The 14,232-nt window shown below is 43.3% G+C and overlaps 1 protein-coding gene across 2 annotated transcripts; it reads left to right on the top strand.

Annotated features, from left to right (window-relative positions):
- The first annotated feature begins 1,004 nt into the window (after positions 1-1,004).
- Positions 1,005-13,216, top strand: LOC135250329 (four and a half LIM domains protein 2-like). 2 transcript variants are annotated; one of them, XM_064326523.1, is made up of 6 exons: positions 1,005-1,080; positions 6,225-6,412; positions 8,716-8,890; positions 10,261-10,430; positions 10,986-11,172; positions 12,618-13,216. In XM_064326523.1, exons 1-6 carry the CDS (start codon positions 1,041-1,043, stop codon positions 12,767-12,769), a joined length of 912 nt encoding a protein of 303 aa, XP_064182593.1. In that variant the 5' UTR covers positions 1,005-1,040; the 3' UTR covers positions 12,770-13,216. The 2 variants fall into 2 exon arrangements, with proteins under 2 accessions (XP_064182593.1, XP_064182594.1); XM_064326524.1 differs by lacking the exon at positions 1,005-1,080 and adding an exon at positions 4,273-5,115.
- Positions 13,217-14,232: the final 1,016 nt, after the last annotated feature.

Here is a 14,232-nt window from a genome sequence, read left to right as displayed (position 1 = left end):
AGCGCCCCTGTCTGGCCACGTCTGGTGAGTGCAGTTTTGAGGTCCTGATGTGAACTAGTGGAAACAGCACACTGTCTTCTTTATGATAATAGCTTTTCACAAAGGTGGTGGCTATGACCATCGTAAATATTACATTATTGGAGTCAGACAAATAGTCATTATCACCAATAAGTTGAATTCTCAGGAGCATTCATGGCACTGTCATATGGGACTTTGAATTTTACTTTATTAGGCTTTCAGTTATGTGACATTTACTGTTCATATGAGGGATGTGAGATTTTTTATATAAAAAATGCATGACCATAAATCTTTGCATGGCCATAAGTAAATGTAACATGTTCCGTGGTCCACAGCGTCAGTCCGTTTACTCTGTTGAATTATTCAGTGTTCCTGTGGAATAAGTTTGTTATGGCATACTATTGTTGTGCTGTCCTTGGTGTAACTGTGAAACTGACACCAAGGTCTTCTTTATAAGATGCTAACTGTCACAGACACTGGGAGAATACTAGCACACATTCTGGCCCCTCCAGGAGGCAGGCCCGGTCCCTTTGCTCTCAGTCCCGATCTTCACACCTCTCTCTGGATGAAGTGTGAGAAACAGGAGCCTCCTGCTATCTGGCTCCCACGTACTCCCCTTTCCAAGAGCGGCAGATAATGAGACCTTAATCAGCACAGTGAGGGACACGCACGCGAGTGCACACACACGCACGCACGCACATACTGCACACACACGCGCGCACACACACACACATACACACACACACACACATATACAGTACACACACACACACGCACACATGCACACATACATGCACACACACACACATGCACACATATAGACAAATACCCACACTCACACACATATACACACAATATCATGCCTTAAAAGGGCACCATCGGGGGCTGAAAGTCGGCTTGCATCTGATAGCTTCCTGGCAATGCCATATTTATAGTCCCTTTAGATAATGAGTGACCGTCCCACCTCAGACGCTCCAATTAGCCGGGTCATCGGCGGAGTGACACAATAAAGGAGAGAGCTCATGCTTTGGGACCACCCTCAGTCAAGTCCTCAACAGCAAGGTACGTGCAGCTTGCCTTACCCCGATTCCACCCTCTCCATCTCTCATCTCCACTCTTAGCCATCTGCTTCCTTGTACAGGTGCCTGCATGCTTTCACTTAACTGGTGATGAGAACTTTTTTTATGGGTAAACTGGTCTTTGTAATATACCATTCCATTTGTCATTAGCAATACGCAGTTCATTGTTTCAGTCAGCCTATGCAATGATGTTGATACAGCATTATAAATGTCCATTTATTTTTCTTTTGTGAGTTTTAGTTGCCTGGAGAAATAAGTAATGGAAAGCAATTTTGCTTGGGTCAGAGCTGATAAATAATGTTTGATATTACAAAAAAAGTGCAGTTTTGCTCTTCTGCTGTTTCACTGAGATTTAATTTTTCTAATTTAATAAAATTCAATGAAATATCGCCTTATCATGAAAAATATATATTTCCTCAAATTTTCAGTCTTCAGTGTGTATCATTTTGCTTACACTAAGATTCCATTTTTGAATATTGTTTGAGTGTTAATATGGACTTCCAAATCATTTAAAAACATTTTACGGATATAATTGCTGGCTGTATGACTCCATATTTTGTATAAGGCCATTCAGTGTCTTTCTGAATTACTTATTTGATATCGCAGCTATGAGAATAGTGAGGAAGGAAATGCTTCTGGTAGAAACAGCTTGACCTCTCCTGCACATTTCTCATTCCTCGCTCACACATAATTCCATAGAATACAGCGCTTGCAGCAGTTCAGGCAGGAATGAATGAATGAACACGGCTCTCTCAGGGGCTTTTAATAGACCGGGGATTTATTTTAACCGTTCTGCAGAGCGACCGCGATGGGTCAAACGTCTGATTGAGCAATGATTCTTTCTCTGAACATCTTTGACAGTTTCTCAGTTTAATTTAATCAGCTATACTGATACGCCCTCTGATTCCTATTAAAAAAAACTTTTGTTTGCGCTTGCATGTTCTTTGATGGACAAAGCAAACCAAAGAATTTGCTTTGAGAATGCCATGCAGCACAGAGACTAACCACAGTTGTTTGCATGAGAGATGAAAGGAGTTTGAAACACGAGGGAGTGACGGACAGAAGGTTTATACATGTCTTATTTTTATCAGTGTCTGGCAGTGGTGAGTCAGATACAAAGGCACAACACACAGTGTTAGTGTATGGATGTAAGGGGGAATTCAGGATTTGGGGTTGGGGTGCTTTGGCAAGGCTGGGGGTGCAGGTAGTGTGCTTGGTGTCTTGGGTGTAACAAAAAGTTTGCAGGATAGAGAGGACTTTTCTGGAATGAATTTGAGTTGAGAAGTATTTGCATTTGCAAACTAGTGTGCACTATAATGTTTGGGAGTATTTGTTAATCACATAATGGCATCTGTAGTCTAGGTTTTTTCTGATTTCTCCAGACCTCAGGAGAGCACAAAGAGGAGAGTTGATTAATGCAGAACACAGCCTGATAAGAACTAATGAGATTTATCAAAATGTCTGCCACCTAGTTGAGGCTTGGCTGCTCATCGTGTTGAAGATATTTTTAAACGAGCTGTAAAAATTAGCACAAGATAATTGTCAAATTCCTGGAGTGGTAATTGTTGCCATGAGGAGAAGGACACCAGAAGTGTTTTTTCACAAATCTCATTATCTGAAACACCCAAAGAATTAATCTAATAAACATTCTGATATCACGTCGGGTCACATAACAAAGGAACTATTCAGCAAATTGGAATAATACCTAATAATAAGATTCCTGCAAGTTTGTTTTACAACATTATTGTTGCACTTAATAAGTTCTGCTGTATTCAATCCAACACAGCCACACAAGTCATTTCCAGTATAGGATTCAGTAAAACCAGTGATTCCTGTTAAAATCTTGTAATGGTAGAATCATTTAAGGTGCCATTCAATGCAGTTTCCATTTGCAGTGTTCGGCAGTAATCCATGGCGCTCTATAGCCATAAAAAGGAGATACACGGTTTGGAGTCACACAGAAATCACAAACTTTCAGTGCTGAAGGCCTGCCCATTCAGAACCTCATCACAAAACTAGCAGTTCATTGCAGCTAATGATAGGTAAAGTTCATTTCAATGAATGCTGAGCTTACTTGAGATTACTTGACCTAAGTAAGGACAAAATGCTTCAGTAATATGCAGCCAGTAGTGCCTCTCAGTAAAATATCACAGATAAATGGGCCTGAACATGGTGTTCAGTGACTCATTGATCCTCCAATGCAATGTTAGCCAGTGATCTAGAGTATTGCTCAGGTGTCAGAGTTGTGTTTGTAGCGCGAGGACTGTTTCTCTGTGGGCACTGTAAGGATTTATTCCTTCACGTGAGCTGATCACATGATCTGTCCCTGCACATGACACCATTCACAGATGTCAATCATACGGCCAAGAAAGCTGCAGTGTTGAGATGACACTGACATGTGGTAGCTATAGGCCAGGTCTGAATTTTTAAAACCATTTCTTCAATACTTCTTTGCGCTCAAGACATACATTTATTTTAGCAGGTGAATAGTTCACATATTGTTGAAATCTGTACAGACTCCTCTGCTACCAGCAAACTGAAAAAACTGGGGCCCTCTTTCTGCTAGGTTTGTTTACCACAGTTTATGGAAAAATGAGCATAATTAAATTATATTATTGACGGAACCTAGCAGATGAGAGGGATAGAACATCTAATGAATCTAACTCCATTTCACAGGAATTCCTCATCTACTAATTTATCTTTCCTGGCACACTATCCCACACACTCTTGCAATGGTTCCCTTATACTTATTCAGTGGCCTTAGTCAATTATGCCCTTATATTTAGTCAGTGGCCTTAGTCAATTATTCCCTTATACTTAGTCAGTGGCCTCTTTTGGGGGGTTTATTTTGTGGGTGAGCATGACAGAGAGGGGTGCGGTGTAAGTGCTGCTGCACCGTAGGAGACTAGCGGGGGTCAGGTAAGAGGTGAAGGGGGCTGGGGGGCAGGTTTTGGGGGTGTCTGATACTCTTTTACTAAATCACTTTCACCCCTCAGCTGCTGGGACCACAAAGCAGGGGCACGACATCATCCAGCCAACAGCTGTGGGCCACTTTTCAAAAGTGTTTATCTTTTTTTGTTGTTGTTGTTTGTTTGGGGGGGGTGGGGGGTGTCATGGAAAATACTAGAAATGGAAAATCCAGGATAGTTGGGATATAATGGTGCAGTATGTGAATGTGTGTGAGTGTGTGTGTATGCATAGATCATCTGACTTGTATGACTCTACATCGGATGATCCCGAGAAGCGACCATTTGCTGTTACCCAGAGTGACTTACACAGCATACATTCTTTAAGTACAATTGAATTACATAGCGACATTCTGTGGTTTCAATGCCCCTTACTAGTGCATTGGGAAAAGTTCTCAAATCTAAATCCAGTACTGTGTGATGTGACTCCAAACAAAACTGGAGTTCTGCCGTTTAGGTAGAGTTGAGTGGAGTGGTGACAGCAGTGGTGTGACAGAGGGCAAATAGATATAAATATTACCCCTTTAGCATGGAAGGCCTGGCACAGAACTAATTGTGTTTGTCAGGTGACGATGCTAAAGACAGAAAGAGAGCATAAGAGAGAGAGAGAGTTAGGGAGAAAGAATGTAGAAATGTGATGAAAATAGTACAGGAAGTCATTTGTTGATTTGGAAGAATGACCAAGCAAGAATGAGAAACTGGAGTGTGCTGGCAGTGACAGCCAGAAAAAACAGCAGACAGAAGAGAGAGAGAGAGCGAGTGAGAGAGGAAGAGGGAGAGAACAAGGGGAAAAAAAGAAGTTTCCTAGCTCTTTTGCCTCCTTATATGGTAAAAGCATGGACGGGATACTGAGCCCCGCGCTGCCCTAGCGCTGCACATTGAGTCAGCTGCAGCCCGCGGAGCTGCTGTCCGTAGCGCTCGAGGCAGAGGGGGACCGAGGGGACACACACGCAGGGGGCCCGTCACCCTGCTGGCTGGCCTCGCTGGGTCGGACTCGCGGGTGCGACCGCCAGGGCTTAGCCGCGCAGGGAGACACAGGAGAGCTGCGCCGCGTGAGTAGCCCACGGCAACGGCACGCCGTCACCTTCTCCCTCTTTTGGAATGTTCCGCCACCTTCTGCTTCTGTTTTAGCGATGGTTAGGAACGTGAGGCTGAGCGAACTCGCCACTGGTCCAGGCGTGATCCCAGAATGCATGCCTGTAATCTCTCTTAGGTGTAGCGAACGTGTGCTTTCATCCCAGTGATGATAAGTGTAAGTGATGCTACTGACTGGTCTGATATGATATGCTGTCACCAACATGGTAATGCCAGAGAGCTCTTGGAGTTTCTTGGAGTTTTATAGGATGTTTTCAGAACTATACTGCTGAAATGTGTGTGCGTGTGTGTGTGTGTGTGCGTGTGTGTGTGTTTGTGTGTGTGTGTGCGTGTGTGTGTGTTTGTGCGTGTTGGGGGCAGGGGGTTGCAGAAAAACTCATATTGCACATGCTTCTGATGTAATTAGACACAAAAACTAATGTGATCAGACCACAAGTACATGTGGTTTTAATCAGAGCATTACATTGTCAGAAACAATTTATTCTCTAAGGATTAGGGTACTTTTTTGCTGTTATTTTAGTCTATGGGGGACTTCAGTAAACCTGTGCTAATGCTGTTATAATTGGATTCTTTTCAGAAACACAAGACAAGACAAGCTTTTCATTACAATTGACATTCTTCCTCATTTATAAGTTTTTTATATTTGCAAAACTGTGATAAATGTTAACTGTGAATGGGTTCCTCACTTGTTTTCCACCATCTCTATATGTCATAGAAAATTTCATCTTCTTATCTTGCACTTTGTCTGGACCAGAAAGGAAAAATAAATTCAATAACCATATAGATAGCTGAAGAAATACTGACAATGTTACAGAGTACTATTTGACAAGGCATAGAAATTTGCATTTACAATGTGGGATTTAATAAAAGTAAACACATCAAGTCATGCCCATTGGACAATAACTGAATCGAGCCATAAAGTGCTGTGCGAAGATTTCCCCTGAGCTCTTGAGTTAATGAATGTGTGAAGCCATTATCCCGCATGTGACGTTATTAAAAGGGAAGTGGGGGAAAATTAAAAATATGTGAGTTCTTTGAAGTTTTTTTCTTCTTCTTCTTCTCACAGGTGCGAGCAGAAAGAATCTTCCGAGAGCCAAGATGGCGGAACGGTATGACTGCCACTACTGCAAGGAGTCCCTGTTTGGGAGCAAGTACGTTCTGCGGGAGGAGAACCCGTACTGCGTCACGTGCTACGAGAACCTCTACTCCTACACCTGCGAGGAGTGCAAGAAGCCCATTGGCTGCAACTGCAGGGTGAGCCCGCCTCCCATCAGCCACTGCTGCCAGATGTTTTTCATCTCTCTCTTCTCTGCTTCCTGTTTTACACACATCTTGGCCTACATTCAGCCAACTATCACCATAAATTTTCATCCATTTTCTGTGAAAAAAAACAGTTCCTTTTTCTTTGCGAAAACAGTTTGAATACTTCTTATGTCACAAAATCAACTTATAAAACCACAATTGTGCGGAAAACATATAGTTTTCATTGTCAAGGTGGTATGTATTTGTTTATTGATCGATACCAGTCAAAACTTGAAGAAACGCAATTATAAAATATGATTTATCGAAGTCTTAATATGTCATTCTGCTTTTGTTTTATGGTTTGTCGACTGTTAAAATATCACGGACCAGAAAAGTTTCAGCCAGCTTCTTCTCCTTCACTGTGTTCATCTGCCAAGTGGAGGGGAGGAGCTTCAATCAGTGCTCTGCAATGGAGTGTTAGGGATAGGGTTGTGGTCAATGCATTGATTCGGATCAAATATGGGATCTCTATGTTGATACTTCCAAAACCGAGGGTCAGCAACTAATGGTAGGTCACAAGATGCTACAAGACAAAGCTGAGTTGCAAGACAAAAAGTTTGGATGAAAAAAAAAAATGTTGATATCACTATCACTAGATTGATATCAATAATGCACTCCACAGGCATAAGTCACGTAAGTCAAATGTAACACTGCACTAGTTACATGTAATTGTTTTGACGTGTCAAAAAACACTTTCATTACTTCAACATGTGTTAGTCTACATCACAATAAGGCATGGGGGAACAGCACATCTTTTCACACGCTAACGTTTTCTCACGTTGGCGCTGCCATAAGCGGAGCGGGGTAGCTGACTGTCGGGGACACGAGCCCCGGTCACCTCAGGCCCTGAAAATGCGACAGTGTCAGAAGCTCCTGAGGCGGTGATTGGCTGGGGGAACGACCGCTCTCGCCTGCCACGCTGATGATCCCAGCAGGGGTCCTGCCCCTCGGGGGGGTCGGGGACGAGTTGATCTGCGGCAGACATATTTCGCTGTTATTATCACACTCCTCAGAGCTGCCAGATTTCCCCAGCGACTCCTCCGAGAGGGGGTGGGGAGGGGGGGAAGAAAAAAAAGGAGTGACTCCTGGTGCATGAAATTACTCGCTAATGAATTACCACGCTGCGAAAAAAAAAGGGATTCGTTTGAATCCGGGCCAAACACACAGACAGACGGCTGTGATGGAAGGATAAAGAGCTGCAGTTAGGCGATTCTCTAAAAACCCTTTTGTGTCAGACGTATCGAAGCCAGCGGATAGGCGGCAGCGTGTGGCGGTGCCCGCCGAAATGAGGGACACTGCCGACATGGTTTAGAAGGCACAGTCGCCATTTCCCAAAAGCCGCCGAAAGCGAATTTGCTTTCAGGAGATAGTAGGGGTTGGGGAGGGGGGGGGGGGGATGCTGCAGGCTGTTCTTGGGGTACAAACGTATAGCAATCGCATTCCATATGGATGGAGCGACGCACCCGTCTGTCTAAAGACTCCTCTGAGGCCGCGGAATGCGCCGGTAATGAGCTCCGTCCCGCCGCTGCGCCGCGCGCTCCGGCTGGCCGGCCCCCGGCTCGGCTGTTTCCCATTTAGACCGGCCCCCTCCGACGCCGCGGCGGTTAGCCTCGCATTACACGGTCATTAGGCCCCCGTGATGAGATCCGGATCTCGCCCCGCGGGGACGCCCGCGGCCGCACCGCACAGCACCGCGCGACGCCGGGTCGTCTCCCCGCCCCCCCCGTCTTCGGCTGGGGCCCCTGAACCCCCCCCACTGGCGCCGGTGGCTCTGCCATCTAAAGGATGACCGTCACCCCCGCCCGCGGGGTCATGGGTTTTAATGAGAGCTCAGCTTGCTCTCATTAATCTGAAGTGGAGGATAATTAACCGCCGTGCACCGTGAACGCATCGCGGCTGCAGCCGCACCTCCAGGCGACGGGAACCGAGCGGCACAGAGAATCACCGGCTCTCTGCCCAAAGGTGCGGTGTCACCGTTGACTGATATTCAATGGGATGTGATACAAAAAGTAATTCATGTTGTGGCTTCAGCACCTCTGGCACCTAAAGGCAATTTACAAGCAGGAGCCAAAATGGAGGCTGAAAAAGGTAGTATGTGATATACAAATATTCACATTTCATCATTTAGGCAGTTGCTGAATGTAGTCATGAGCTGGACCATTCCCCCCCCCCCCCCAGGCCTTTGCGGTCACGAGACAAGTAGCGGATGGATCCTGACCGTAACTGCTTGTGCTGACTCTCTCCCCCCCTAACAGGACCTGTCCTATAAGGATCGCCACTGGCACGAGGAGTGCTTCCACTGCTTCAAATGCCAGCAGCCCCTGGTGGACATGCCTTTCTCCACCAAGGACGACCAGGTGCTGTGCACTGAATGCTATTCCAACGAGTACTCCTCCAAATGCCACGACTGCAAGAAGGCCATCATGCCAGGTGGGTAAAGCCAGGTCTCAATGAGCAAAGGGTGGATAGAAATACGGAGTTTACCACAACTTAGCTGGATACTCGATTCTGATTGGTCAGTGAGCGATCATTATTTCCTCATAATGACCTCTGTTCCCATTCATTATTGGTGGGGAGCAAACCACTACCATTAGGTCGTAGACATCAAATGCCACAGACAATTCAAACACTTACCTCTTCATTCTTAACAGTATCCAGCTCATCCATGAATTGCGTTACTGAAGAATTGATTAACATTCTAAACATTGTTATTGTAGGAATATTTCATTTACTTTTGTTGAGGTTATTTTCTTTTAAAAAATATGTTATCTAATCTTATTTTGAATTTTTTGTGCTGAATTCTCAGCCTTGATTCATGTTCTTAACTGTATGCTCAGGTTCTTGCATAAAACATATTCCCTTCAGGGCAACGAGGATTTCATTCATTCATTTGTCAATGATGATCACATGGAATTTAGCAATGGATAAATCTGAACTTATTAAATTAAGCAGTAACAGATAAATAAAATAAAGCAATAAAATAAAGCAGTAACTAGGCTAAAGGCAAGAACATTTCTTATTTTACTAAGTAAATTGATTATTGCATCGCTCGTACGACTGTGTGTTGACTTAATCCGTTCTTCTGACATTTCGAGAAGAGCTATTAAGTTAGGAGAAATTCTTCCTGTTCACCATCTTCTACCGTCTTTCCAGCTGTGTCTGAATTTCTTGAAGCAAAGTTTAAACCTACAAACAGCAGAAAAACATATCACGTGCAGTTTTGATCATTTCATTTTTTCTCCTTTGTTTATGATTTGAATTACTTGAATAAACTGTTCTCATATTTGTCACCCTGTTTAAGAACTCCTGAAATTACTTGCATACAGATGCTGAGGCAATGAAAAGAAAAATCCATACTTCCCCTGCTGTGCTTTTAGCAAACCTGGGTCTTCGTGTCAAGATGAGAGCCAGCATCTGCCATTGTGATGCAGCGGAAATATTTATTTGCTTGAAAAACACCCCATATCTAGAGTAAATTATATTTAAGATTATAAGATTTTGTTGCCTTCATTTATGTTTGTACAGTATATGTGTGTAGCAACATGCTAAGTGTAATGTTCAGTTTTGCTTTGTGTGCAGCTGCAGAATGTTCTGGAACATATTTTGGTTATTTACAGAAAGAGCATTCCTCCTCTTCTTTCAAAACATATGGCTGAGCTGAATTAGCAGAACGTTATGTATTCGGTGGAAGTTTTTGTGACAGGAGTGATGTGATCATGAAGATTTTTTCTCTCCTTCCCAAAACCAAACTTCCTTTCCACCTTTAAACATCCACCTCCTCCTTCCATTCGATACGGAAGGTTCCAGGAAGATGGAGCACAAGGGAAACAGCTGGCATGAGACCTGCTTCAGCTGCCAACGCTGCCAGCAACCAATCGGCACCAAGACTTTCATCCCCAAGGACAATTTCAACTATTGTGTGCCGTGCTACGAGAAGCAGTTCGCCATGCAGTGTGTGCACTGCAAGAAGGTGAGCCGTTCTAACAGCACAGAAAAGTATATCCCGCGTGTGGTTCCCTTAATATTTATGGCTTACAGATTTTCGCCATAAATTTTATAGATAGGATCACCACAAAAATAGAAGCTCCTGGCAGTAGTAAAAAATAAGAATATATACATATTTCTCATCATTGTCTCAATGTGGGACTTTAAGGTCTGCTACCCAATAGGTAGCAGCCAGTAGTAATATTGAGGTTACTGAGGGAGTATTAAAGGAAATCTAGTCTGTGAGACACCTGTGATTTCACAACAATGGAAACAGAGATTGCAGTGTCTGTATTGCGAGTTTGAAAGTGTAATACCAAGGTGACTGAGCTTTTAACTCAAAAGGTTGCACGTTCAAACTCCATTTGTGATTGTGTCATTGTACCCTCGAGTCTGAAACTTTTACTCAATTGCCTCAGTTAAGTATCCAGCTGTATAAATACATTGTATGTAAAAAATAGGCTGTGAAAGTCTTTCTAGACAACATGTTTTAAGTAATGTGATAAAGAAGAAGCCCCACCTTCCTCCCTCACCCTTGTAGCCAATCACCACTGGAGGAGTGACCTACCGTGAGCAGCCGTGGCACCGGGAGTGCTTCGTCTGCACCGGCTGCAAGCAGCAGCTGTCCGGCCAGCGCTTCACCTCCCGCGACGACTTCGTCTACTGCCTCAACTGCTTCTGCAACCTGCACTCCAAGAAGTGCACCTCTTGCTCCACCCCCATCGGCGGTAAGGCCGCGACCCCTCGCTGCACCTCACAACGCCCGCCCTGTGTGAGCAGTACATCTGAGATTCAGCCAATGGAACTCCCCCATCCTGGTGTGCTGAGGTTCTCATGCACGGCCTCTGTGCTCAAAACACTCTTTGGTAAACATTGCTAATGTTTTCTCTTTAGATGATTTGATAAGTATGATTTCTTCCTTTCAAATTCACCCTTCCTATTTAAGAAATTATTGTGGCTCTCCAGTTTATGTTTACATGCTCTCCCCCATATATAGAAATATAATAAAGTTATTTTCTATTTGTTTTTGTTTCTACTTGTCCACTCCCCAGTAGGGTCCCTCTGGAGAGTAGAACTAATGAGAATTTCTGAAGGGAGTTGCCTATCGGTTTCTGTCAGCCTCTTTTCAGTCCCCCATACGAGCACCTTCAGCAACAGAAGTGCAATGCATGCAGAGTCCCTGTCATGTCCGTTAAAGCCCTGTTCAATAAAACAGATTTCATCTTCTCCTGCTAGCTTTGAACTGCGAGGTTCAGGACTTACTTGGGAATCCGGGTTTGGCAGAGGAATATTAAAAATTAAGAACTTCATTCTTCCTGATATCATGGCAAAGAAAGAAAGAAAGTGTCCTAATGAAATATGGTAGGGCTGATCCAAGGAGGGTGTATCATAATATCAAAAATGAAATCTTTTTGCAATTCAGCAGAGGAAGGAGCTGTGGTATCTAAGGTGAGATTTGAGTGGAGTAAGTCTACGCGTGCTCCTTAAAACCCAATGGATTTTTATTTATGTGCTAAGCAATAAACCTTACCCAGGTTCTCTCATATTCAGGATGAATTCATAATTTGGGCCCAAGGACAAAACCTGAGCTCCCTATGTAAGATTTCAAACCATGCTAGAGGTCATGAGCTTTGTGCCTTACTCAATGCATATGGCCTGCATATTTCTCCCAAAACATTGCCTGAAAAATACAGAAACAGCAGATGACAATTCTCGTGACTTGATATGGTTAATTATGTTAAGCTCATAACATAATAATGATGGGTGAGTGAGGTTTTATCACACCATAAATGAGCTGTCCTATATCATACCAGTTGCTCACATAGTTGAACAATCGTTTGGTTAAAATGAGTCAATGACTAACAGCTTACTGTAGCTCGGGGCTGGTCCTAGGCATAAACAGCAAGGGCACCTCCTAGGGCACTATTTAAATGAGGGGTGCCAAACAGAGGGGAAAAAAGAAAATAAAAATCCATGTGTTACGTCCATGATCGTCTGTGGCATGGGAGTAGGCAGTCTACTCCCCCGCCCACCCCCAAGCCATAAGAAACAGGTATAGCCATGCCTGCTGTAAGTTCACCCATTACAGGGTTCATTATACCTCACTCTCTCTTATTACATCCAGTGGCCATGGTGCTCAACAATTTCTCTTGTTCATTTGCGCCCCCTGCAGGGCTGGGCGGGAGCAAGTACATCTCGTTCGAGGAGCGACATTGGCACAACGACTGCTTCAACTGCAAGAAGTGTGCCATGTCACTGATTGGGCGTGGCTTCCTGACTGACAGGGATGACATCCTGTGTCCTGAATGTGGGAAAGACATATAAGGAGTACATTCCCTATCTGGGACCAACTGAGAGCACACATTAGCATGGATGGAATTTTAAAGCCAAAGCCAATATCAAAAAGCTGTTCCCACTAACCAATTATATTATGGCAGTGAACCATGTATCATTTTTTAAGAATAAGGTTTGCGTCTTCATGAAGCTTCAATGCTGATGGCTGTCTGCATGCATGGCTAAGATGTATTTGAGGTGTTAATCATGAATCAAACATATGATATAAAATGTATGGAAAGATGGAATTTAATAGTTTTAACAAGTAAAATGTTCTGGGTGTCATTTATGAAGGATCAAAAAAGCTCATATATGCCCAGTTTCACATGAACAATATTTTATTATGTGAACTAACTCACATTGTGACTAACATCATAAGAGGTAATGTATCTGTATTTTAAATATCAACATTTTAACAATAAACAATCCTCGACAGTCTACCGAGTGCTGTGTTCCCTTTACTTGTATCCTTATTTTTAATTTAGATTTAGGAAGATGGCATAATCTATACATCTACCATGCATTTCAAATGAGACACATAGCAAATGCCTTTTATATTGTTAAATTAAACATGTCATTTCAGTTTTTTTTTTTTTGTTGAAGGAAATTCTTGCTGCCAGTGGACGTTCCATTGCTGGATTTAACCTCAGTCTGCTTAACTTGTCCTGGTTTATAAACCATTTGGTCTCTGGCGCCCCCTAGGGGATTCACTGAGAATACACAATACATCGAATATCTTTGGTTATAAGGTTACCAGCACGGCGCAGTGATGCTTAGAGTCTAAATAGTTTTGAAAGTTAACAAATAGAGTTTCAGGAGTACTGATAATCCTGAAATAGGTATTTAATTGGGTTTCCAACCACAACCTTAATTGACTGCACTGCTCAACAAGAGACGCTGGCCAGAAGACCAAAGGAGTCCAGCCAAGGGAAGGTATCACACTTTTATTGGAGCTCTATTGGATGATGCCAGCTCTTTTAGTTGATGATCACATATTAAGTTATGTATCCGAAGTCAAACAGACACATGGATTGTGCCAACAGCTCATGTTAGATCCTCACCTTGACCTCCAGGGATTGCAATCATCCTTAATGGAATTTGCCCGGTTCCATAACTCTCACCTTCAAAACCTTCAAAACGTGTATTGTTGACAGGTGTGCTTCCTCAATTCTGATATTTGTTTTCTCAATAGTATCAGTAAACTATTGACCCATGGGGCAAATGATAACTGCAGGAAGTTGAAGTAAATAAATTATACGCCTGTATTTTTTTCCCTATGGGGTAGGCGACCCCCTAGTATCCACTCTGAAAATGAGACCTGGGCGCTGATAAATCCAAATGTGAAGGCCAAGGAGGATGCATAATTTGTGTTTCAATGCAGCAGAAATTGTACGCATATACATTGTTTTTATTTTATGAAGCTACCATTAGACTATATCTTTTATATTGCCAAA

This window comes from Anguilla rostrata, chromosome 3, assembly GCF_018555375.3.
Source record: "Anguilla rostrata isolate EN2019 chromosome 3, ASM1855537v3, whole genome shotgun sequence".
Lineage (NCBI taxonomy): Eukaryota > Metazoa > Chordata > Actinopteri > Anguilliformes > Anguillidae > Anguilla > Anguilla rostrata.
Note: the sequence above shows the minus strand (reverse complement) of the source record. Positions and strands in the feature narration are given on the sequence as shown.

What these genes read in the sequence shown, in the direction of transcription:
- LOC135250329 (XM_064326523.1), top strand. Translation starts at nt 1,041, where the DNA reads ATGCTTTGGGACCACCCTCAGTCAAGTCCTCAACAGCAAG. An exon ending in GTCAAGTCCTCAACAGCAAG is followed by an intron (nt 1,081 to 6,224) that starts GTACGTGCAGCT and finishes TTCTTCTCACAG; the next exon opens with GTGCGAGCAGAAAGAATCTT. An exon ending in AGTGTGTGCACTGCAAGAAG is followed by an intron (nt 10,431 to 10,985) that starts GTGAGCCGTTCT and finishes TCACCCTTGTAG; the next exon opens with CCAATCACCACTGGAGGAGT.